At 41.6% G+C, this 27009-nt stretch overlaps 1 protein-coding gene across 1 annotated transcript in view; it reads left to right on the plus strand.

The window, feature by feature from the left end:
* The window catches only part of XYLT1 (xylosyltransferase 1), a 184772-nt gene extending 158681 nt beyond the window's left edge, over positions 1 to 26091 (plus strand). The window contains exons 11-12 of the mRNA XM_060786323.2: positions 13168 to 13501; positions 18928 to 26091. Of these exons, the coding sequence (XP_060642306.2) occupies positions 13168 to 13501; positions 18928 to 19250 (657 nt within the window). The 3' untranslated portion in view covers positions 19251 to 26091. The remainder of the gene's footprint in view (positions 1 to 13167; positions 13502 to 18927) is intronic.
* Positions 26092 to 27009: the final 918 nt, after the last annotated feature.

Raw genomic sequence — 27009 nt, forward strand, 5'->3', positions numbered from 1 at the left:
AAATCTCTGTTCTGAGAGTTGAATAGAGTCTCTGTCTAGTCTGAAAGTTCAATGGAGTCACTAAGTATACTGCTCCTACTGAAGTCTAAAGCAAAACAGTTCCTACTGAAGTCTGAAGCATACTGTTTTCAAAATGGAGTCTGAACCCTGAACAAGACTAGATCTGATCACATGGTTTGCAGCCCCTCCCACAACAAAGAGTTAAAGTAAAACTGCATATCAATACACACATATACAGTACAGTAAGCAATCTGAATTATGTACAAAACAACAGCACTTTTGCTTGGTTCTTATCTCCTTTATTTGTCCATTTCAACCTTCATCTCCTAAATAGTCCTTCCTGTTCTTCAAAATCCCCAGGTACTGAATATCAAAGGGGGATTTTACCACTTCCATGTTTCCTTCTTCATCTATCATCCCTTTCACTTCCTTGCCCAATGAAAACCAAATGTATATAAATCTGACCCCTTTTGCTGATATCTAAGCCTTCTTGCCTCTTTTCTTCTTCAAATCCTTAATATTGGGAGTTCATCCAAATAATAATAATAATAATAACACTTTGTTTGTACCCCGCTACCATCTCCCCAAGGGACTCGGTGTGACTTACATGAGGCCAAGCCCAAAATACAACAATACAAGCAATAATAACAACAATACAAGCAATTAAAATAAAACATGGACAATGCAATATTAACAATAAGACCATACAATTAAAAACTATGGGAAGGCCAAATGTAAAATTAAAATTGAGAATAATGCTGGAACATTGGTGAAAAAGTGATGGGGCATTTGTGGAAAACATACAAGCAGGCCTAAAAAATGTGAAGTGCTTTGGAGAACAAAGTGCTATGGAATCATTATTCTGGGAAGGCACACTGGAACAGCCACGTCTTCAAGCTCCTCCTAAAGACTGCCAGAGTTGGGGCCTGCCTGATGTCCTTAGGAAGTGAGTTCCAGAGTCGGGGGGCCACCACCGAAAAGGCCCTCTCTCTCGTCCCCACCAATCGCGCCTGCGATGCAGGTGGGATCGCGAGCAGGGCCTCTCCAGATGACAGCATCCTTTCCGCATCTCCCCATCATTAAAGCACATGTTTCAATTCAAGTATGCACACTGCCAATTGAACGGTTTTGTTTGCAGCCATTATGCTCAGGAAATTAAATTTTGCCTCTTCTTTGGAGCCCTACACAGAGGCTTCTGTAGCCTTTGTGTGCGTGCATATGCATGGGAAATGTGAGACATTCATGCCCTATTAGAGAGAAGGATGTCGGGTTTGTTCCATTTATCAAGATGTTTGCTGATTGATTTGCTGATTGCTTCAATGATATTTCTTTGGGTCTACAATCCGTTTCACATTTTCGGGGCCAGGATGACCTAGGTAGGATACCAGCCAAACGAATGTGTCCAGGTTCTGCTTAGTACAATTGCAAAGGATGGGCAAAGTGTAGTCCATGGGACAGATGTGGCCTAAGGTCCTTAAGCTTCCATTCTGGACCATGGATTTTGAAGTTTTCAAGAGTAGCAAGATACCTTCAAGTTCCTACCTGCCCCCCAAGATGGTAAACCTCCAAAATCAGTTGTTTTAAATCTTACCTGGCATATTCTTTTTTTTTTTTTGAACTACCGGTATTGCCATGTGGAAGACGGTACAGGGTGACAAAGGCAAGGACAAACAGACTGAGAGACAGCTTTTATCTTAGAGCTGAAACTATACTGAACTCCATTGTTTTGCATTGATGCGGTATTAAGAGCTGTGCAATCATGATTAGAATGTGGAAGGACTGGTGTGTTGTTTTTGTGGTGTGCGCGAGAAAAAGCATTTAATTTAGTTGTTTGTTTATTTTTGTCGTGTCAGGAGCGACTTGAGAAACTGCAAGTTGCTTCTGGTGTGAGAGAATTGGCTGTCTGCAAGGATGTTGCTCAGGGAACGCCCAGATGATTTGATGTTTTTATCATCCTCATGGGAGGCTTCTCTCATGTCACCACATGAGGAGCTGGAGCTGATAGAGGGAGCTCATCCGCCTCTCACCGGATTCAAACCTGCGACCTGTCAGTCTTCAGTCCTGCCGGCACAGGGGTTTAACCCACTGTGCTACCGGGGGCTCCTAATTTAGTTGTACAATGTACAAAGACAATAACGTTTTTCCATTCTATTTTTCACACTCTCAGTCTTTGTATGGCTATAGTGGATCTTGTGGGTGGAAAAGTGTGTATGTGTCCCCAAACCCTCCAGATGTGCTCTTTGTAATCTAACCCATTAAATCAAATGGGGGTTTACCCTACCAGTGTCATGGCTTGGTCTTTATGGGCTTTACCTAAGTCTCATAACCTTACAAGAGGCCACCAATTATCCAAATCTATATTTTTCCCAAAGTCTTTTGATGTGTTGCCTGAAGTGTCTGCTTGTTCTCGCTTCCTCTGCATATTGGTCTTTCCCATGGAGGGAGCAGAGAGAGAAAGGCGCATCCTCCTCCTCCTCTTGCCTTCCGTTCTCTTCCTGGCCACATGGCATGGATTGGTCTTGGAGGAATTGTGCAGACAAATGAGCCACAGTGCCTATGATGGAAGACACGCAGCTTTTCTTAAGAAAAGAGTGGGGAGAATAGAAAAACATTTGATTTAATTGGAGAGTAAAGAGACTTCTGCACGAATGCTGTATCTGTTCAACTCCCCAAAAGTTTGTTTCTGGCCCCGTTAGCAGTTGCAATTCATCACCAAGGACAAAATTAACTAGGCGGCAGGCAATTAGCATCTGCTGCGTGAATCTAATGGTTCCTGTTTGTGGTGAGCAATGAGACACAAACTAGCAATCAAGGCATAATAATTTGTCTTGGGCAGCATGTTTAAATGCGAGGCCAAGCAGGAGCTGGAATAAGAGATATTTACGTTGTAAGAACTGAGTCAGGAGCAAGGTGGCTATTTGTGTGTGCAAGCAGGGTCAAAGCATTCACGTGGAAGGCATTTCTAAAGATCTGGGGAAGCAGCTATCACAGGCATAGGCAAACTTTCTAATTTGGGGGCCTCATGGCAAGCTGGAGTGGGGTGGGCAGGGTAGGAGGGAGGGGGTCCTCCCCAAGCCATCCCTGCCCTTTTCTCCCCTTCCTCTTCTCTTTCGGAGGCAGAAAATCAAGGAAAGATGGGAAATGTTTGGATCCCAAAAGGGTTAGCCTTGGTCAGGATGAGATGGTGGGTGGGAGACAAAGAGTCTATGGGTCTCTTCCAGCTCTAGGACTCTATAATTCTATATCAATTACTCCTGATATAGAATTATAGAGTCCTAGAGCTGGAAGAGACCCCTAAGGGCCATCCAGTCCAACCCCTTTCCATGCAAGAAGACACAATCAAAGCACTCCTGATAGATGGCCTCTGTGGAAAAACCTCCTGAGAAGGAGACTCACCACACTCCCAGGCAGCCTATGTCACTTTCCAGGAAATTCTTCTTACTCTTTTCAGTTAAATCTTTCCCTGCCTTTTGAAACCATTGCTCCCTTATGCCCTGGTTTCTAGAGCAGCAGAAAGTCAGATTTCCTCCTCAATGGAACATGGTCCTCTACCTTCTCTTTTCCCAGCTAAACATCCCCCCAGGAGGAAAGGAAGAAGGAAAAAGAGAAGAGAGGGAGGGAGGCAGAGAAGGATGTAAGGAAGGGAATGGAGGGAGGGAGGGAAGGAAGACAAAAGGGAAGGAAGGAAGGAAGGGTAGAAGCGAAGGAAGGAGGAAGGAAGGAAGAGGAAGGTGAGAGGGAGGAGGGCCTGAGAAAAGAGCCCAAGGGGCCGCTTCCGGCCCCCTGGCCTGGATTTGCCCATACCTGAGATATCACAAAGGAGAAGGAAGCTGAGCTTAATGTTAGATCAGTCTTCTCTAGAAATCGGAAGTAATTACTTATTCAGTTCTTGTGGGTTTTTTCGGGCTATATGGCCATGTTCTAGAGGCATTTCTCCTGACGTTTCGCCTGCATCTATGGCAAGCATCCTCAGAGGTCTGTTGGAATTAGGACAAATGGGTTTATATATCTGTGGAATGGCTGGGGTGGGGCAAGGAGCTCTTCCCTGCTGCAATTAGGTGTGAGTGTTTGGCTAATCACCTTCATTAGCATTTGAAGGCCTGCTTGAACCTGGGAAAGCTTGTTGCTGGGAGGTGTTAATCTGTGCCTGGTTTCTTCCTCTCTGTTGTTTAGCTGTTATAATTTTAGAGTTTTTTAATACTGGGAGCCAGATTTTGTTCATTTTCATGGTCTCTTCCTTTCTGTTGAAATTGTCCACATGCTTGTGGATTTCAATGGCTTCTCTGTGTAGTCTGACATTGTGGTTGTTGGTGTGGTCCAGCATTTCTGTGTTTTCAAATAATATGCTGTGTCCAGGCTGGTTCATCAGGTGCTCTGCTATGGCTGACTTCTCTGGTTGAAGTAGTCTGCAGTGCCTTTCATGTTCCTTGATGCGTGTCTGGGCGCTGCGTTTGGTGGTCCCTATGTAGACTTGTCCACAGCTGCATGGTATACGGTAGACTCCTGCAGAGGTGAGAGGATCCCTCTTGTCCTTTGCTGAACGTAGCATTTGTTGGATTTTCTTGGTGGGTTTGTAGATAGTTTGTATGTTGTGTTTCCTCATCAGCTTCCCTATGCGGTCAGTGGTTCCCTTGATGTATGGCAGGAACACTTTTCCTCTGGGTGGATCTTCATCTTTACTCTCGTGGCTTGTTCTTGGTCTTGCAGCTCTTCTGATGTCTGAGGTGGAGTCTCCATTGGCCTGGAGAGCCCAGTTGAGGTGGTTCAGTTCATCTTGGAGGAGGTGGGGTTCGCAGATTCTTTTTGCACGGTCTGCCAAGGCTTTGATGGTGCTTCTTTTTTGACTTGGGTGATGGTTGGAGTTTTTATGTAGATATCTATCTGTGTGTGTGGGTTTTCTGTAGACGGTGTGACCCAATTGTTGATCTGGTTTGCGGATGACTAGGACATCTAGAAAAGGCAGTCTTCCTTCATTTTCTTTTTCCATGGTGAACTGGATGTTTGGGTGGATGCTGTTAAGATGGTCCAGGAACCTGTTGAGTTCTTCATCTCCATGGCTCCAAATGGTGAAGGTGTCATCCACATATCTGAACCATATCGTGGGCTTTTTGGTTGCTGTCTCCAGGGCTTGTTCTTCAAAGTGTTCCATGTAGAAGTTAGCTATGACTGGGCTGAGAGGGCTCCCCATAGCTACTCCATCTTTCTGTTCGTAGAATTCATTGTCCCACTGAAAGTAACTGGTGGTGAGGCAATGGTGAAACAGAGCCGTGATGTCTTCTGGGAACCTCTGGTTGATGAGTGCCATGGTATCTGCTACCGGGACCATGGTAAATAGAGATACCACATCGAAGCTGATCAGTTTAGGGAAGCTGATGAGGAAACACAACATACAAACTATCTACAAACCCACCAAGAAAATCCAACAAATGCTACGTTCAGCAAAGGACAAGAGGGATCCTCTCACCTCTGCAGGAGTCTACCGTATACCATGCAGCTGTGGACAAGTCTACATAGGGACCACCAAACGCAGCGCCCAGACACGCATCAAGGAACATGAAAGGCACTGCAGACTACTTCAACCAGAGAAGTCAGCCATAGCAGAGCACCTGATGAACCAGCCTGGACACAGCATATTATTTGAAAACACAGAAATGCTGGACCACACCAACAACCACCATGTCAGACTACACAGAGAAGCCATTGAAATCCACAAGCATGTGGACAATTTCAACAGAAAGGAAGAGACCATGAAAATGAACAAAATCTGGCTCCCAGTATTAAAAAAACTCTAAAATTATAACAGCTAAACAACAGAGAGGAAGAAACCAGACACAGATTAACACCTCCCAGCAACAGGCTTTCCCAGGTTCAAGCAGGCCTTCAAATGCTAATGAAGGTGATTAGCCAAACACTCACACCTAATTGCAGCAGGGAAGAGCTCCTTGCCCCACCCCAGCCATTCCACAGATATATAAACCCATTTGTCCTAATTCCAACAGACCTCTGAGGATGCTTGCCATAGATGCAGGCGAAACGTCAGGAGAAATGCCTCTAGAACATGGCCATATAGCCCGAAAAAACCCACAAGAACTGAGTGATTCCGGCCATGAAAGCCTTCGACAATACATTAATTACTTATTGTTCAGGAATTTGACTACAACCAGTCTCCTTCCCCATTTTATTCAACAAAAAGCCTGAATTGTTCTCAAGTTGACTTTGACTATCATAACCCTATGAATGAGAGACCTCTAAGTCGCTTCATCATCAACATTGTTGTTCAGATTTTGCAGATTCAGAGCTTTGGCTTCTTTGAATGAGTCTAATCACCCATAATGAGATGGGTGATTTTCCTCCTGCTATCTGCCTTACCAAGCATTGTCTTTTTTTATTTTTTTTATCATCATCATCACAATCATCCAATCACTGTAGCACAGTGGGCTAAACTGCTAGCTGCAAGAAATCTGCTGACCAGAAGGTTGGCAGTTCAAAGCCGTGGGTCGGAGTGAGCTCCCGACAGTCAGCCCTAGCTTTTGCCAACCTAGCAGTTCGAAAGCATGCAATGCGAGTAGGAAGGTAAAAGGGCACCCCGTGCAGATATGCAGACATGCTGGCAAAATAATTGGAGATGTCTATGGACAATAGGCTCCTCAGCATGGAAAAATGGAACAAGAGCACCTATGGGCGGAGTTGAGCATTGCCTCTAGACATGAAAGTGGAAGGCCTTTACCTGTGTCTGTGTATTGTATGTCACTGTTGTTCACTGTGTGTAAAAAGGCATTGAATGTTTGCCTCATATGTGTATATTGTAATTCACTTTGAGTCCCTCTGGGGAGATAAAGCAGAATATAAATAAAGTGTATTATTATTATTGTCATCATCATCATCATCATCATCATCATCACCTTCCAAATCCTGGTCTTCTTCTGATGGCTGGGCTTTGGTCTCCATTCTAGGCAATGCTTGAGCCAAAAAACGGAAAACCTTGAACTATTTCAGTATCCTCATTATCTGAATGTTTTGTAAATTATCAGTGGTCATTAATTTTTCTCAGCATACAAATCAAACAGATAATGTGATAAAGTTTTACCCAATCCCCTTGCCATTTGGAAACCATTCCATTTTCCATGTTATGTCCTAATGCTGAGTACAGGTTATGCATTAGAAAGAATAATCCACACTTTTCCTGAAGAATAAATAATACTTTCCTATGATCCATGCAATTGGAGGTTGGAATTTTTTGTTTGTTTGTTTGTTTTGCTGCAATCAATAAATTACAGGCTGATTTTCTACCAAAGAATTTCAGAGAGGAAAAATCCTGTCTTTTATAGATTGTAGCAAAGGTTTTGCTGACATTGTTATTTTTGTTTCGGCTATTATTTTGTTGTATTATTATTCATTTTAGTTAGTTATTATTAAAAGTAAAGGTAGTCCCCTGACATTAAGTCCAGTCATGTCTGACTTTGGGGTGTGGTGCTCATCTCCATTTCTAAGCCGAAGAGCCAGCGTTGTCCGTAGACACCTCCAAGGCATGACTGCATGGAGCGCCGTTACCTTCCCGCCGGAGCGGTACCTATTGATCTACTCACATTTGCATGTTTTCGAACTGCTAGGTTGGCAGAAACTAGGGCTGACAGCGGAAGCTCACGCCGCTCCCCGGGATCGAACCTGCGACCTTTCGATCAACAAGCTCAGCAGCTCAGTGCTTTAACCCACTGCGCCACCGGGGGCTCCTTAGTTATTATTAGCAACCTATAAACATACAGGTGTATATGTTTATAGCACTGGAGCCCCCAGTGGCACAGTGGCTTAAACTGCTGAGCTGCTGAACTTGATGACCAAAAGGTCACCGGTTCAAATCCAAGGAGCATGGTGAGCTCCCGCTGTTAGCCCCAGCTTCTGCCAACCTAGCAGTTCGAAAACATGCAAATGTGAGTAGTTCAATAGGTACCACTCCAGCAGGAAGGTAATGATGCTCCATGCAGTCATGCCAGCCACATGACCTCAGAGGTATCTACGGACAACGCCTGCTCTTCAGCTTAGAAATTGAGACGAGTACCACCCCCCAGAGTTGGGCACGTCTGAACTTAATGTCAGGGGAAAACCTGTACCTTAACATAAAAACATGTTTTTGTGCAAAGAAATGTTACCTGGGTTGGATTATGGAATAAAAATTTGAAAACAATCATTTTGAAACAACATTGAACAAAAGGCACAATAAATGGGAGGCATAGCTGTTCTAACAGCTTGAAAAATGCAAGAGTGAAAGATGTCTGGGCAAATGAAAAGGCTTTCATTAGGACTATAACATACCTGATGATTTCCTAATATTATAGCAACAGCATGAGAATCCAGGGTCAAAGGATTTATACTTTCCTGTGGATGGTGGCCTCTTGTGATGCCTCTGTAGAACTGCAGCTTAGATCATCTTCCTGTTGGTTGTTCCTGCTTTGGAAGTGCTGCTTGAGGTTTCCTGTTTAATTGGCCCCCTGTGCCATAAAAACGTTATGAATGAACATAGAACAGCAGAAGTTGCGCCAGATCTTAGCCTGAACTGTCCTCTACACAAAACTACAGTTCAGCATAGCCACCATCAATTTGGACACATTTGCACCATTGTTTAACCCAGGCATCAAAACCAATTTGGAAAAATTCAGCGTTTTGCTTCGTGACCCATGATTTTAAAGCTGTTTTAATGTCATTCAAGTCATTGAATCTGAAACCATGTAGGTTGTGAAGATATAGACCCTATTTCCTGACAGCCTCTCCAATACTGATTCAAGTTTTTTTTATCAATCTGATTTAAACTAATGTGGATTAGGTACCACCTCTATACCATTTTGTAATAATTTTCCTTAAATCTTATGGACATATTTCTTAGTAATCTCATACTCCATACTCTTGCCCATTCACTTTTTTCCCAAGCCTACTTCCCATATTTCCTTCAAATGAACTTGTTCCTATTTGTCCATTAATAATAGTTTATAGATATCGCTCTCTGTACCTTTTAATGTTACATTATCTTCTTTAATCTCCCTCTGAATTATCGTATTTTCTATTTTTGTATATTTCCTACCCCCATTATACTTTTTCCTTATATCACTTGACCATTTCCCCAGTTGTAGATACTTGTAGATACTTTGTGATGAGCTTCTGTGATACAAATCACACAGAAGCTCATCACAAAATAAAAACAGTCTTAAAAGTTTTTCCTCACCGTTTTTATGCTGCATGAGGCTTTCATGGTTCTTTCTGTGAAAACTGGTTCTGACAGCTGCTTTTACAAATCAGTCCTGTAAGTCAGGCATCAGTGGGAAGGCCATACATATTTACTAGGAGTCTGCATGACTAAAAAACCTGCTTTGTTTGTCTTAACAAAATTCATTTTGATTCTAAAGTGTTTTGGAAAAATCTTAAGGGATCTGTGTTGGATCTGTTACAGAGTTCCAAAAATTTTGTTAGTTTTTCATTAAGTTATTCACCCATTCGTGCCAATGGGGACACTAATAGGGTTCCTCCCTCCATCAGTTTTATGGCTATCAGGATGAATACACATTTACTACTCTAAGTCCCCCCAATTTTCAGAATGTTTCACTCATCCACTGATTTTTAGGATATTTTTGAGGTTTTTATGAACAACATTTTAAAAGAAACTACATGAGCTTTCCCCTTGGCTTTCTCAACAGTAACACAACATAACCAGGGCATTCATCTCCATAAGTTTCAGAAAGATTCACACATCTACTGATTTTAAGGAAATTTCTAAAGTTTTGTAAAAAATGTTTTTTAAAAAGGTACCCTCTCCAAAAGTGAAAGAAAAGGAGCCAGGGTGTAATTCCTGCCAAAATTGAGAAAGATTCACTCATCCACCAATTTTTAGGAATTTTTAAAAGTTTTACAAATAAAAACAACAACAACAACAATAACCACACCAGGAGCACCATCTCTCTTTTTCCCAACTCTAATAGGCTGAGGAGAGCCAAACAAGTTTATCTGCACGGCCCAGTAGAGTTTGCTTGTGCTGAAAGACTAAGATGTCTCACTGGGACTTAGGACAGTTACGTACTTTCATGCAAAAATTGAATACTGGATGTGTTCATTCATTTGTATGGGGGGTGGCGCTGCACAGTCTTCACAATGCAGGTCATAAGTACGGATTTGTTGCATCTGTTATGACTTTCGGCCCTCATACAATTTTTTTGCACAGCCCTAATATTTACTTTTATAGATGCTCTTTACTTTTTATGCTACATCCCCACACTTTGCAATTTAGTGCATGCAAAATTGGTTAGATTTTAATGCACAATGTATTTTGTAATTTGTATGTTTTTATGTCTTAATGCGGCATTGAAGCATTGCCAATTTGGAAGCCGCTCAGAGTCCCCTTCAGAGTTGAGATAAAGCGAGGTAAAAAAAAAAAGGAAATAAATCAATAAATAAATTAGATTATGCTACATTTTATTATAGCAAATATTCTAGGTAGACTAGTGCATGCATAGTTGGGTCCTGCATGCACTAGTCTGGGGTTTTGATTCCTTCAGTTTTAACAGATAGAATATATTCAAAATTGTTTATTAATGATAAAAGGGAACAGTTTCCTTGTATTAATTAGAAAGAAAGAAAGAAAAATATCCTTAACTATTGGTCCCAGTAAAAGCTCCATTGTAATTCATGCAATAACTTCAAATTGGTCCTCAAATTAGTGGATTTTTCAGTCTTAGTGGAGTCATTGTATATGTATTTGTTATACCATTCCTGCCACCTTGTGTCCAAAATGGTGGACAGTATGGTTTGATTTATCAATAAAAAGGTTTTTTTTAATTGCCATGCTGTCTCCCTACAGTAGTAGTTCTAATGTAATAATTAAAGATAGGAAAAACGAGAGCAAGTCTTAACATGGATAATATTTAAATGTACAGCTTTAATAGCACAGTAGCTTTGAATGGTTCCAAACTATTCATTTGATTTGTGCTTTAAAAAGAAAATCTATCAAACAAATAATTTCACCCTAATGAATGTTTGTGAGTCAAAATGTGCATGCTTTAAATATTGGTGTTTTGATAACCAAAACATCAGTTGTGCCTAATTACTAAATGGCATCAGCCTGGGAAATATAAAAAATCTCTTTAATCAAAAGGCAAGTCTTGTATTTGTCAAGATTAGAGGATGCCAGTTTGGGTCATTAGTGAAATGTTTCAATTAATCATCCGTTTAGATCCGATGCTCTAATAGTCTCTAATATTATGCAAGGAAGCCCTGCCAAAGGTTTAAAAAAGGACTGGCACTGTCCCTCTTAGCCATAGCAAGAAAGGCTGTTTTCTTAAGAGCTGGGAAAATAGCCAGAAAAGACAGAATGACGGATCCAAATTTGGGAACAATTATTCCGAGTGTGTTGCAGCCATTTTCCACATAAACAGGACTTGGTCATATAGCTGTTAAATAAATACAGAGATTTGATATAGGATTATTGCCTTTTCAATGGTTCAGTTTAATGTTTGATGAATTGATTGTGAAAATGGCTCAGTCTATTTATTATTGTCACACAAATAAAAGAAGAGTACACTTTTAGGGAGCAATATGGCCTGACCTGCTGGGGATACTGGAGAAGCTCTTGGAAAAAAAGAGGGTTAGGGTTCAAATTCACATATGTAGAAGAAGAGTACATTCTCCTTTTACACATGTGATTAATTGCTTCAGGTACATCTTGTCAATATCCTTCTTGAATTGTGGTAGAAAGATGCTGAAGGAGAAAGTCCTGTACCATTTAGTTCATCCACTCTCCTCCTCCTCCCAATTCTCCTCCCACCTTAAGGTGCAATTGGGCTTACTTTCCCATTCCCAGTTTTGAAAATTTAGCTTCCAGTTCATTCAGCTTTGGAATGGGAGGGGATACCCTTTTTATATGTCATCCAAATATCTTGGACAACATCTGCAACTTATCTCTCCCTTCCTTGCACATTTTACTTAGGATGTTGGGAGAGAGCAAGGCAAATCACGAGCGCAGAGCGTGTAGCAACTTCCCTTTGCAGAAGCTGTCACATATGTGCACCAAATACCTCTGTACCAAGTTTGGAGACTGCAGTTAGTTCAAAACAGGGTAGCCAGATTGGTTCCAGAAATATCTAGGAGTGAGCATATTGCACTATACTAAAATCACTCCACTGGCTGCCAATTGGTTTCATGGCAAAGTACATGGTGTTGGTTATAACCTTTAAAGTCCTACATGGTTTGAGTCCAAGTTCCCACTAGGATGGCCTTCCCCATATCCTCCAACCCTGGGGGATGTTTACTCCCACCATCTAGAACCCGACTGCAACCATCCCCCAGAGGATCTTTTCATTGGCCACCCTGATATAATGATAGAATTGTAGAGTTGGAAGAGACCACATGGGCCATTAGTCCAACCCCATTCTGCCTTCATGCAGGAAAAATACAATCAAAGATGTAATAGCTAAATGAGCTGTTAGAATTTAAGACACAACCGAAGACCTATCTGGCATGCATATCCAGTCAATTCTAAACCATGAATGTAACATTCTATTACTATTGTATTTTAATCTTTATACTGAAGGGACTAGAGCTGATGTAGTAGTGGAAAATTACCAGCCAAAGCAGAAAGTTCAGACAAGGAGAAAATTCAAAAGGGAAATGCCTAATAACAAACAGGCACAGGAGGAGCAATTGGCTGCTGAGGAAAACAAGACACAGAAATACTGATAAGATCTGGTGCCAGAAGGGACAAAAGGAAGACATAGTGATGAAGCATGAATCAAATAAAATTGCCTGAAAATAGCCTGTAAAACTCAAGGTGTTGACTATTAAACTGAACAGCATCTCAGTTTTGTGTGGTACTGTCCTCTTTTCACCCAGCAGGGTGGTTTGATCAAATAAACCTGTTGGACGATCTCCTTGCTTCCAGTGTTTGATTGGATAAATAGAATCTGGAGATTTTGGGGCATTTGGTATTAGAGGGACATGGCAGCACATACCAACAGTATCATGTTTATATTTTATGTTGATGTGTTTTGACTGTGTTGTAACTCTGCCTTGAGCTGTGAGGAGAGGCAAGTAACAAATACAACTTCAGCATTGTTGTTGTTGTTGTGGTTACTTGTATTTATTCTTCATCACCTAATATGCCATGTGATATTACTCTCCCATCCCTTTCAGATCGGAACAGATTGGGATGCCAAAGAGCGGATTTTCCGGAATTTCGGAGGCATCCTCGGGCCAATGGATGAGCCTGTTGGCATGCAGAAGTGGGGGAAAGGCCCCAACGTCACCGTCACTGTCATTTGGGTGGACCCCGTGAATGTCATTGCTGCCACCTACGACATCCTGATAGAGTCCAGTGCAGAGTTCACTCACTACAAGCCGCCATTGAATTTGCCTCTCCGGCCCGGGATCTGGACAGTGAAAATTCTGCACCGCTGGGTGCCAGTGGCAGAAACCAAGTTCCTCGTCTCTCCTCTGGCATTTTCCAACAGGCAAGCCATCAGGCAAGGTGAGTCCTTCTGCAGAAGGTACCTCCAAAGAAAAAGAAATTAGCTCTTTTGGATATGATAATTATCATAAAAGTGCAGAAGGCTTGAAGGAGTCAGGCTTGTAAAGTCCTACTATGCAATACTGGCTATCTGGGTTTGGGGTTGGGGTAATGATCTCAAGAGCAAGGCTTCGAAACCCCCCTCCATGCCTCAATCTTTGGACTAGAAGTAGTCCTAAAATAGACCTTTTCTAAGCCATGCCCAAGGGCATGACAGGGTTCCAGAGCAATCTATGCATTAAAGCAGTTATTCTCAACCTGCGGGTCCCCCGGTGTTCTGGCCTACAACTCCCAGAAATCCCAGTCAGTTTACTAGCTGTTAGGATTTCTGGGAGTTGAAGGCCAAAACATCTGGGGACTCAGAAGTTGAGAACCACTGGATTAAAGGGAAGCGAGGAGTTTGTATTCCGACCAGGTTTTCTTGGTGTTCCTCTACCATATGCAGAGACAGGTACAGGTTTTTTGATGATGTTCCTCACCCCTATGCAGAGGAGACTTTTAGATTCGGACCCAATATTTTGCTCCCTGCAGGAAACCTGTCATGATGAAGTCTCCTTAACTTTCATGTCTTTCAGCGTTTGTCACATTGGCACCACTTTTATTATTTAAAGACATTTTCAGTGCAAGATAGGTGCTATGAAACTCTTGAGAGAAAAACGAAGACTTTGAAAGGAGCTTTTTTGGGTTATATTCACACGAACAATGCAGAAAGAAAAGCTCAATTTCCAGATTCAAACAGCAGTATAATGAAGCCTGCCTTTAGAAAAATGATAGAACAGAGCTGAAAGGGGCAGGGAGGTTGCTTTTCTCAAATCTTTTTCTATGATATTGAGAGGATTTCTTCCTTTCTAGGCCTTTTTTCACAGAGTGAATTGGAAAAAGGGCAAGAAAAGGAACAGAATCAGGCCAGGAGCATTTCCCAAGTTGTTTTTTGGGTTATCAGTAACTTTAAGGCGAATCCATCACAGGGTTTTCTTGGCAAGATTTATTCAGAGGAAATTTGCCTTTGCCTTCCTCTGAGGATGTGCCTAAGTGTGACGTGCCCAAGTAGTGGGTTTCTATGGCCAAATGGAGATTTGAACCCTAATCTTCAGGCTTCTAGTTCACGCTTAAACACCTATGCAATACTGGCAATCATTGTCATTATATTGTCATTATAGCGACATTCTGAAAAACTGTTTTTTAATTATACTGTTGTGCTTCCATTGCAAGACGTTGCCGATTGTAAGACGCCCCCTAATTTCATTATCTACAACAACAGAAATACATAAGATACACTTGCTATTCTAAAATGACCCATTTCAAGAGATGCTTATCTGGAGGGGGGGGGGGTGAGTCTTAGAATTGAAGAAATCCAGGTTGAAACCTTTAGTAATAGCTCTATTGTTGTTTACTAGCAAAACAACACACAATGGCAAAATTTACAAGAAAAACAATATCATAGTATCTATTTAATATAATTTAATCTCCCCATGAAGATGAGCACATTACACTATATAACACCATATTTGTTCTGGGTTATAAATGCCCTTTCTTAATTGGTTTTATCCTTGAAACATGGGGAAAGTTTATTAAACTGCAAAAACGTTGTCTTTGCAGGAGGGACATCCTACTATAGCACATTTTTTGAAAGTTTTTCAGTGAACATCACATAGACTCTCAACTAATGTGACATAGTTTGTGCCACAAAAGCAACGTTTCTGGAGTAGAAATACTAGTAAGGACTGCAAAATTAAACAGGAAATACCACTTTCAGACTAGGAATTGAACATTTTTCAAATTTTGTTGCATAGTTTATCTGACAGAATGTCTGGCCAGTCAGATCTAGGATGCCACTCTGAAAAATCCTGTGAAAAGGAGACAATCCTTCTAAACATCTCCACTATTTTGGGGGAGGAAACTGAGTAATGCACCTTTATAGTAAAGGAGAGTCCTGCACCTAACTTTAAAGGAGGATGACTCCTTTTGGAAGCTTATTCAAATCCTTTAAGTATCCCTGATGTCAGTGGTTAAAGAAAGTCCAATGGTTTAAGAAATAGGCTGCACGTGTCCTCTTCCTCTCAAAAAAGCTGCAACAGATTTCCACGTAATGTTGCTACAAAACTCTGCTGGTCCTTAACTGTTCTTAACAGTTATGAACAGAAAAGCAATATTGACTAATAAAATGATGAGGAGACTGACAAAAGAACAATCCAATCATGATGGGTGAACTGAATATTATGTCAGTAAATACAAATGGTTTTTCAACACCTGTTAAGAGACACAAATTATTCAAAACATTAAAGGAAAAGCAAGTAAATATTGTATTATTGCAGGAAACACATAAAAAAGAGGATAAAACCAAATTGCTAAACAACAGAAATTGGGAACTACAGTTTGAATCAAGGGGCTTAAATAAATCTAGAGGGGTGGCCATACTCATAAAGGATAATCTGAACTTTGAATTAGAAAAAGTCATTAAAGATACCGAAGGTAAATTTATAATGTTAATAGGTAAAATAAACAATACTCAGGTATCAAAGCAAGTGTCTATGCCTTAAACCAGAGACAAGTAAAACTCTTAAACAGAACCTTCTCAAAAACAGAAAAACAAGCATCAGGAGATATAATAGTCGGCAGGGACTTAAACTTACAACTGTACAAAAAACTGAAGAGCAATGGAACAGGGAACTCAAGAACAAATTGCAAAATAAATTTTAGGAAGTAGAACTTAATAGAGGCTAATAATAGAATAAGGAAAGCACTGATATTCCCACTTACTTCTCACATAGACATTCAACATTTACTACTGTAGATTATTTTCTGCTAGGTATTAATAACAGCCCCCTAGTGGCACAGCGGGTTAAACCGCTGATGGTTGGTGGTTCGAATACGGGGAGCAAGGTGATCTCCTGCTGTTAGGCCCAGCTTCTGCCAACCTAGCAGTTGAAAAACATGCAAGTGTGAGTAGATCAATGCTTCTGCAGGAAGGTAACAGCGCTCCATGCAGTCATGCCAGCCACATGATCTTGGAGGTGTCTACAGACAACGCTGGCTCTTTGGTTTAGAAATAGAGATTAGCACCACCCCCCAGAATCGGACATGACTAGACTTAATGTCAGGGGAAACCTTTATCTTTACCTTTTATTAATAATGTAATGCCAATAAAAGAACTATTAGTGGCTAAACAATGGACAGGAGACTATGCACCTCTCTATTTAAAATAGGGAAATTATACCTAAAATAGAATGACAAAATGGCAATTTAATTCAAAATTTGCCTATAAAGAGAAAGACAGAAAAGAGATAAAAGACCAAATTATTTAATATTTTAACCTAAATAGAACCCCTGGAATGAAAGAAAGCATAGTTTGGGATGCCTTCAGGGCAGTAATTAGAGGAAAATGTATAACAGTTGAGAAGGGCATAAACAAAAGAGAAAAAGAAAGATTAAGGAAACTGAGATTTGAAGAAGAAGAAACATTCCAAGCATTTCAAAAAGACCAAACAGTTTGGGGGGGGGGGGGGAGAGAATTGGAAAGAGACAAAAAACCAACAAAATTTGGCTGGTTTGGCTGCCACCGAGTAGCATGGCTTCCCTTCTGGAAATTGTGACGGAGACTGTTTCACGGTGTTCAAGCCATCAGAATAAATCTGACAAGTCCTGGCAAAAAAAAAAGATGCTATAATGAAGACCCTTTGAAGCAGGTGGGAATATATGTAATTTTTAGAATTGTCAGGTTTGGGCCTTTGCGTCTGGAAATGATTTCCCCAGACAAGTCTTTCCAGCTTTAGCATCACATTCCTTTGAGAAATTTGGGCAGGCTGGCTATGAATCTGGAAGGCAAAGCCTCACCAATTGACAGCAGAAGCTTAAAAAAGGGAAAGGCATGGGCATCTCTTCACGATGCCACCAGTATAAGGGACACGGCAGGGATGGTAGGCACTGGTGTGTGGTTTTTGGTTTGGAATGTAGCATGGTTTCAAAGTGGGAGCAGCCTGTGTGTCTTGGCAGAGCAAAAAGCTCCTGTCCACACCTGGAAAGCCCCACAGTTGAGAAAGCGCAACTGGAAAGACCATGCTTTGGAGGAATGCCTCAACTCCCTCAGCTTTCACTCCTGTGTGAATTGAAGGGGGAATTTCTAGTAGGAATGTGCAGGAAAAGCACAGTCAAAGTACCCATTTCAAAATCTCTGGCAATAAGACGTGAGCCTCCCTTGGAAAGGAGAACAGTCACCAAGAAGGCCTTCTCTTATGTCTACACCAAAAACATCTCTGAAGACTGAGAGAAGGACCTGTCCTTCATTTCTCAAAACATGGGAAGGATAGGCTTATAAGCAGGAATGCTTTCTTTCCATTCAGCCTGGATGCACTTTTTGCTGCTGCACATTACATTCAGCACCAACTACATTTTTAAATGTTTTGTTGAAGGCTTTCATGACTGGAATCACTAGGTTGCTGTGAGTTTTTCGGGCTGTATGGCTATGTTCCAGCAGCATTGTCTTCTGACGTTTTGCCTGCATCTATGGCTAATGGCATCTTCAGAGGTTCTGTTGGCGGTGAAGCAATATACCTGTGGAATATTGTCCAGTGTGGGAGAAAGAACCCTTGTCTGTTTGAAGCAAGTGTGAATTATGCAGTTAGCAAGCCCGATTAGCATTGAGTAGCAAAGTCAATTTCTGAAGGTATTTGCATAGAGGTAGCTTGGCTGTTGTGCCTGGAGGCATCCTTTTCTGTGGGAGGTGTTAACTGGCACTTGGTTGTTTGCTGTCTGGAATTCCCCTGTTTCTGAGTAGTATTTTTTATTTACTGTCTTGATTCTGGAGGTTTTTTTAAATACTGGAAACCATGAAAATGAACAAAATGTGGTTGCCAGTATTAAAAACTAGAATCAAGACAGTAATTAAAGAACACCACTCAGAAACAGGGGAATTCAAGACAGCAAGCAATCAAATGCCAATGAATACCTCCCAAACAAAAGATGCTCCCAGGCAACAGCAGCCAACAAATACCCTTGCTGATTGACTTTGCAACTGCAAGGCTATTCAGTGCTAATCAAACTTACTAATTGCAACATTCACAGTTGCTTCAAACAGACCAAGGTTTTTTCTCCCACCATGGATATTCCACAGATACTGTATATATACACCCCACTTACCTCACTACTATCAGAAGCTCTGAAGATGCCAGCCACTGATGCAGGTGAAATGTTGTGAGAGAATGCTACAGGAACATGGCCATACAGCCTGAAAAACTCACAACAACCCATACATTTTTTTAGTTTAGGGATTTTTAAAATCGAGGCGCGTATGAGAGTTGGTGGGGCACAAGACTTAAGTCGATACAGGTAAGGTTTCTCTTGTGAGACTGAACGTTGGATTGTGGTTTTTTTCTTTTTTTGGTCTTCAGAAGAAGCCCTGAGGCTGCATGGTGGGCCGCCCAAGAATGCCTACATGGAGCAGAGTTTCCAAGGCCTGAATCCAGTTCTGAACATCCCCATCAACGCTGCACAGGTGGAGCAGGCGGCAAGGAACGCAGGGTTGACTGGCACGAAGCTGGAGGGCTGGGTGGACACCTTGGTAGGAAGCCTGTGGTCAGCGGCAGGCATCTGCAGCGCGGGCCCCACCTCCTGCCCCATCCTGCAGCCTTGCAGCCAAACGCCTTGGAGCTCCTTTAGCCCGGACCCCAAGTCTGAGTTGGGCCCTGTGAAGCCCGATGGCCGATTGAGGTAGCACCCATCACGCCTTCCGTTGTGCTTAAAAGGGAATTGAACTGCTCTTGTGTGGCAGTGGCTGCACTTCAACATCTCCATTGACTTGGGTTTATTTGATCAGGAGAACCCTGCAGTTTGGTTTTTCACTAAAGGGTCCAGGAAAGTGAAACTGTCCCGTTATTTCCTCAGAGAATTACCCTATGTAATACTATGGTTTTTGTTCCTGGGTTATAAATGTCATTTCCTAGTTGGTTTATATCATAAAAACATGGTCAAAGTTGATTAAGCTGCAAAGACGTTGTTTTTGCGGAAGGGACATCACCCTGCAGCACATTTCACTCTAATTTTTCAATGAACGTCTCAACCAATTGCAACCTAGTTTATGGCATTTTCTAATTGCCACAAAGTTTCTGGAATAGAACAACTCCTTTCAAAATAATTAAACAGGAAATAACACTTTCAAACCAGGAACAGAACATTTTTCAAATTCGGTTACATAGTGTTGTCATTTCAAGTTTTTGTAACGAGGCAGGGGGAAGGAAGCAGATTTTAAAATGTGTCTTTGCGTAGCACAAATGTAGCATCGCTGAATTGGAAAATCATTATTTTATAGCATCTCAGCTCTTTGCAGTATTATTTCGCATCGAATTTTATCATGCCTTTCCTTTCCCCAGAAGAAGAGATATACCTGAAAGAAGTAACAAAAATGACCAGATGGTGGAGGCTGAAATTTGCTATTGCTTTCCAAAGTAGCCCTCATAGAAAACATCTATGCCAAAGCACAATTTCAGTCACAGGATACAAGGCGTTCCCATTTTCTACCTTTATATTATTACTATTATTACTTTGTTAAAGCCTCTCCTCAGCCCACTAATATTTGCCGAGATTCAGTAGTTCACTTTCCAGATTTTGCAAATTGCAGAGGATTGTGCTTGTATGGCATCATCACACTAGAGAAAAAATCCACTTAAAATCCAGTTTCTGCCTCCTGCAGAATTCAGGGATTTGTAGTTTAAGGAGGAGCCTTTAACAGCCTCACTAAACTACAAACCCCAGAATTCTGCGGGAGGCAGAAACCAGATTTTATGTGTATTTTTTCACTAGTGTGATGAGATAATGGTTGCAATCCTTAAGTACCCTTACTAGGAAGTCATCCCCATTGGAAATACTGGGGCTTCATTCTCGGTAAGCTAGCATAAGTATTGCACTGAAAGAAACCCTTGACCCATTGAAGACTGAGGCCCATATTGTAGCAGGAATCTCCATAGATGAAACCCAATATAGATCAGGTGCTTGTTGTCAGATACAAAGGCATTGGATAAAGAAGTAAGTGGGGGAAGGTCCACAGGGAGGAAATATAGTTTCCTCTCTGTAGACTCCACCCTGTGTCCTTGATGCCTGTGATAAAGTAAATGGTTCAGACAAAGAGCTCTGTAAATTACAGCAGCTTTCATTTGCTGTAATTCAGGTAATGTGCTCTGCACTAGCAGTATAAACAGCAGCATTTAGCTCTTGAGAACCTATAAATAGCAATATCCCCACGTTGCTTCAGAGAATACATTAAGTTGGGGGTAGGTAACAACCTGTTTTAATCCTTCCCCCCCCCCCCCATTGGAATGTGATTGAAAATGAAATGGGATTCTTTCCCAACCCCAGAGTACAGGCAAACTTTCAGATTTCACTTTCTACCTGATTTGTTTTGTGAAATTCCAAGCTTGAAAGGAGACTGACTCATCCTTGTCCTGAATATATTTATTTATCTTATGTTTGATTTCTGAGCAAGGTTTGACTCCAGTTTCACATTTTGGAGCTGTGATGCCTTGTTTGGCTCTGGGATTGAAATCTAGTGAACAACTTAGTTTCCATTCATAATAATAATAATTATTATTATTATTATTATTATTATTATTTTCCTCACCTCTCCTCACGGCTCAAGGTGGGTTACAACATTGCCATTTCAGCGACCTTCTAATAGTTTTCCCCTATTTTTATACAGATTCATTTCTCACAAAACTCTTGGGTATAACTCATGCAGACTATACACACTGTATGAGCCTGACATTCCATTCCCTGGATTTTATGGCACTCCAAACCTCATGGATATTAAATGTACAAGTCATTATAAAATGGCCAGCTGGTTGAATAAAACAGTGTTTCTCTTCCCTCCTTCCCCATTCTGTTCATATCAAAGATCTACATCCAACTAGGAGCAGCAATTCTTAAATTTCAAGTTGTCCTATCCATATGTCCTATCCATCTGCATTTAGCCCTATTCTGGTACTCATAATATAGAAAAAAAATGCACAAGTAGGAAAGTACTTGACTTGATGTGCTCACCTTCATTATTCTTTTCAGATTATTTATTTATTGTGTCAGGAGCAAACTAAACAGTTGTATTGCATTAAAAAAACAAAAAAAACCCACAAAGTTTGCAAACTTGGCCTTTGACCAGTAACTGGCCACTTGGAGTGCCTCTGGTGTTGCTATAAGAAGGTCCCCCATTGTGCATGTGGCAGGGCTCAGGTTGCATTGCAGTAGGTGGTCTGTGGTTTGCTGTCCTCCACACTTGCATGTCGTGGACTCCACTTTGTGGCCCCATTTCTTAAGGTTGGCTCTGCATCTCGTGGTGCCCGAGCGCAGTTTGTTCAGCACCTTCTTCCAAGTCACCCAGTTTTCTGTGTGCCCAAAAAGGATTCTCTCATTTGGTATCAGCCATGGATTAAGGTTCTGGGTTTTAGCCTACCATTTTGGACTCTCACTTGCTGAGGTGTTCCAGCGAATGTCTCTGTAGATCTTAGAAAACGTATCTTTTCAGATAAGAAGCAGCCATTGAAAAAGGGATCTAGTACTAAATGGGTGGAATCGCCACACCATCCAGAAGGCTTACCTTTTTTTTGGAAAAGGATGATCTTTGAGATCGTAACCTTTTGGAAAACCAGAATCTCCAAAGCCTTTTGGAAATTTACCGTTTGGAGGTTAATGGGCACTCCCTACCATTTGGAATGATCATAACTTTTTTGTAAAGTATGATCTTCCTGAGAAAAGCTAAAACTCATTTGAGTGAGTCTTCTCTTTAGTATATATCCACCAATATTAATGCAAGGCAAATTAGGCTTCTCAGCTGTTAGACTGGTATACCTGGTTATCTCTTTGAACTGTTAGGGACAAAGATTATGCCAATGCACAAAATATATAACAGATCTTCAGAAGTGTTATTTCAGTTGCCCAAAAACATCTACTCTCCCATAAAATATATCTGGTTTTAAATAATGCTCTCAAGAGACAAAAATAAGTAGTCTTCATTAAAAGTAACATAGTTGGTTTACTTACAGACTTCATGTATTCAGCATGCAGGTACATTGCTTATCAGTTGAAAGTTTAAACAGTAATTTCTCGAAGGCATCCTGTTGAAGTCTCTTGTCTAATGCATAATGAACACTGATTAAATACACACACACTGACTTCTAAAATGGAGTCTGAATAGTCCCAGATCTGATCACATGGTCTGCAGTCCCATCCACAACTTCAAACAACATAGGGTTAAGGAAAAACTGCATACCAACACGCACATATACAATACAGTAAACAATCTGAATTGTATACATAAAAAAACTACTATAGGAGGCTTGAAGATGGTTGCTATTTCAAACAATTTTTCCCAACATTTCAGGATTCTATGGAAAATGTAGAAGAGGCTCTACTGCTGGATGTAAGTTGCATAATCCTTCTCCATTAGTTATGTTAACCAAGGCTAATGGGAGTTATCAAAAAATATGTGGACTCCACCATGCCCTCTGGCATTGTAATTGATGGTAGCCAAGCAATTGCACACATGCATCTCTTTGGTTCATGTTCTGCTCATCATCACACCATGAGCAATGCTTGTGCAAGTACATTGATGCTGTTTCTCTTCTCTGAATGATGGTAGAAACATCTGCATGGGGCATTCGCAACTGTACAGTGTAGTTAAAGTGATATTCTTGGAAAACAGTCACTTGCCACCATCCAAAAGGCATGGACAACAGACTGGCTACAAAAGGCATGGGCAAACTTTGTCCCTTCCGGTGTTTTGGACTCCAACTGCCACAAGGTCTAACAGCCTACCAGCTATTAGGAATTGTGGGAGTTGAAGTCCAAAACACCTGGAGGGACAAAGTCAGCCCATGCCTGGGCTGCAACCATCTCTAAGTGCCACAAAGGGGGGAGGGGGGCTGCAGAACATCCTGTGTGCTCTGTCACTGAGGTAGAAAGGTCCAATTCAAATGACTTGCAACAACATTGCAAATAACTTGACTTCTGGCAGGCTCATTGAAGTGGAAAATACCAGAACTCTTGCAAGGAGATGTGCTCAGAATATGAGCCATACATAAACAATGACACAAGGTGATTCTTAATGCTCTACGCAGAGTAGATTCCCGAAGTAAATGAGTGAACAGTACCATTTCAAATGGGAACATCATTTTGGAATGCTTTGCCGTTGCAAAGTACACAGACACATGAAGGCTCCAGAACATTAGCATTGCATTGAGAAATTTCCTAAGCCCTTCTTCCTAGTTTTCTGCTTCTATGAGAGATTACCCCCCCCCCTCCAAAATTCTTTAACTTTCTTTCCCTTTCATTACTTTGATCGGTCAGGTTTCAAACAAACCATAAGAGGAAAGGCTGAAGGTGCCAGCAATGCTTAACCTTGAGCAGAGAAAGTTACTAGGACTACATCATCATCATAGTCGATCCCTCGTGGCCGAGTATGATGGCCTTCCAACTGTAGGGTCCTGGGGGTGGGTAAATATGTGACTGTAGGAATATGGCAAGCAAGTTGGTAGCCTCTAAATAATTGAATATAATAATAATAATTATAATCTTTATTTATATTCCCCTCTATCTCCCTGAGGGGACTCAGCAGATTACAGAATACATATATGGCAAACATTCAATGCCATTATACAATTAACAACAAAGACAGACAGTACACAGACAGAGGCAAAGGATTCCTCCTTTTCATCTCCTGAATCTGGAAGCTGTGCTCAACTCCAGCCATGGGGAGGTGCTCTTGTTTCATTTTCAACGCTGAGGAGCCTGTTGTCTGTAGATGCCTTCCTGATCAAATTACCGGCATGTCTGCATGGGCACTTTTTACCTCCCAATGTGATTTACTCACATTATTGTTTTCGAACTGCTAGGCAGGCAGAAGCTAGGGCTAACAGCAGGCGCTCACCCTGACCCCCAGCTTTGAACTGCCAACCTTTCTGCAGCTGGCGGTTTAAGCCACTGTGCTAATGCAGCCTCATCAAAACAGCAAAGACTTGTTCTCTGTTTCTGCAGAGGGCAGGATTTGGGCTCAGATTCCCAAACAGAGCCTATTATTATTATTATTATTATTATTATTATTATTATTATTTGAAACGCAACAAGATGAGTCCACAGCAGACAAGATCACTGCTGGTTGTTGTATTGGATCACACGTCAGACACTTCCCAAGTGTCCTGGACTGTGTGATTTATCGGCAAATAATAAGTGCAGATCCTAGTAAGGTGGCCTTATTATTATTATTATTATTATTATTATTATTATTTTGACTCAAAGTTTGGGGGACCATCTTGATTGATCAGGCAGTTCAACAAAGAAGCAAGCACCCGGTGGGGAGGTGAGTTCTCCTTAGCTGGAGGTCCTCATAAAAAGGCAGCTAAGGTGAGATCCATATGAATGTCCAGCATCATGCAAGGCGGTCATCTTTGAAATCATACCAAGAATCTTCGTAGTGATGGTCCAAATGTTTCCAGAAAGCATGAAGAGGTTTAGCTAAGTGCCTGTTAGGTAGCTGTAGAAATGATTTCATTGCCCAAAAGTTTATTTGGTCTCCCCGTTCATTTTTTCCGCTGCTGAGTCTTTTGGTTTCCAAGGAAAGTGTCCCCTGCGAATCCCTTGTATTTGCTTCTGAAACATTATGGGGAGGGAATGAAACCTTGCTGAATATCATGACAGTAATTATATTATGTGTTCCCCTGACAAATATAGAAGCTGTAAATCCACCAGGACCCCAATTCCCCTTTTTGGTACACATACTGCTTCTTTCCGGTCTTATTGTTTCTGCCTTTGTTACCTTATTTTGCTCACGAGTGTGACCAAAGGTGCTACCTCACTAATACTTGCAAACGCGTTTACCTGATTGAAAGGAAACAAGAATGGGGAGGAAGGAAGGAAATATCTCCTCTGAAATGAATGTACAATCTATGCAAATTCTCTCTCTCTCTCTCTCTCTCTCTCTTTTTCTCTCTCTCAGTAATTAAAAGGAAAAAAAAGATGAAGAAAGAAAACTTATAAGTATTAGACTCGTAACCTTGCCAAATAAACAGCAAGATACTGTACAGGTGCCTCTGATAGCAGAGCCGTTGAATATTCGGCACAGTTCATATGTGCTGCATTTGTATATTATAAATGACTTGTCTTTGATTCTGTTTGTGGTTAGAATCACCCTTGATTGGAAAAAAGGTGATCACATCGCTTGTAAGAACAGCACCTTCTGTTTTGCTGAGAATATGCCAGGTGAGGCCATCCAGGGTGGCAAATATTTCCTAGAGGATGCCACTGACAATAACAAGAGCACCCAAAGGACCAACTCCTAGTTTCAAAGGTTAAGCCCGAGGTGGGCGGTTGGTTGAGAGATTTCCCTATGGGTAAATCAGTTGACCTGGACTATTCCATGCCATGGCATCCTATGAGTTGCCCTTTTTAGAGAAAGCCTTAAGTTCCTTCATCGTCTTTTAAATGTGGCCTTAAAACTGTGTTTGGAAATTTTAGCTGTTGTATGTTCTGTCTCTCTCAACTATGGTCAAATGTATTAAAAAACAAAAGCACCTTGAGACTTCTGTGGCTTTTTAAAAATTATCTTTAGTTGTTGTCCTGCTGCTGAATGGCTATCACTTATTTTACACTTCACAATTACACTGAAACAGTGTTTTAAAAGGGGAGTCCAAGAGGAATCAGGAGGGGAAAATGTATTGTTTAATCCTTTTGGCCAAGAAGGCTCTATATGGGGAAGTTGACCATAGAGGCTCGTAGATAAGAAGGCCCATTAGCAAGGAGGCTATATGAGGCCCATAGGCACATGGGCAAAGTGGCTCTAGGGGGAGTTGACCATGGGGACACATAGACATGGAGGCGCATGGGGAAGGAGACCTCTTTGGGGAAAATTGACCATCGGGGCCCATAAACAAGAAGGCATATAGGCTAGGAGGCTGTATGTCCCATAGGCAGATGGGCACATGGGCAAAGTGGCTCTGGGGGCAGGGTTGAACATGGGAACATATAGACAAGAAGGTGCATGGGGAAGGAGGCTGAATGGGGCCCATAGGCAGATAGGCACATGGGCAAAGTGGCTCTAGGGGGGTTGACCATGGGGACATATAGATAAGAAGGCACCTGGGGAAGTAGACCTCTTTGGGGGAAATTGACCATCGGGCCCTTGGGCAAGGAGACCGTATGGGGCCCATAAGCAGATAGGCACATGGGCAAAGAGGCTCTAGGTGGAGTTGACCATCAGGGCTCATAGATAAGAAGGCACATAGGCAAGGAGGCCCATGGGCAAGGAGGCTGTATGGGGTCCATAGGCAGATAGGCACATGGGCAAAGTGGCTCTAGGGGGAGTTGACCATGGGGACATACAGGCAAGGAGGGGCATAGGCAGATGGATAAGGAGGCTCTAGGGGAACGTTAACTGTGGGAGCCTATAGGCACATAGACAAGAAGACTCGATAAGGACATTGACCATGGGGGCCCAA

Source organism: Anolis sagrei, chromosome X, assembly GCF_037176765.1.
Source record: "Anolis sagrei isolate rAnoSag1 chromosome X, rAnoSag1.mat, whole genome shotgun sequence".
Classification (NCBI taxonomy): domain Eukaryota; kingdom Metazoa; phylum Chordata; class Lepidosauria; order Squamata; family Dactyloidae; genus Anolis; species Anolis sagrei.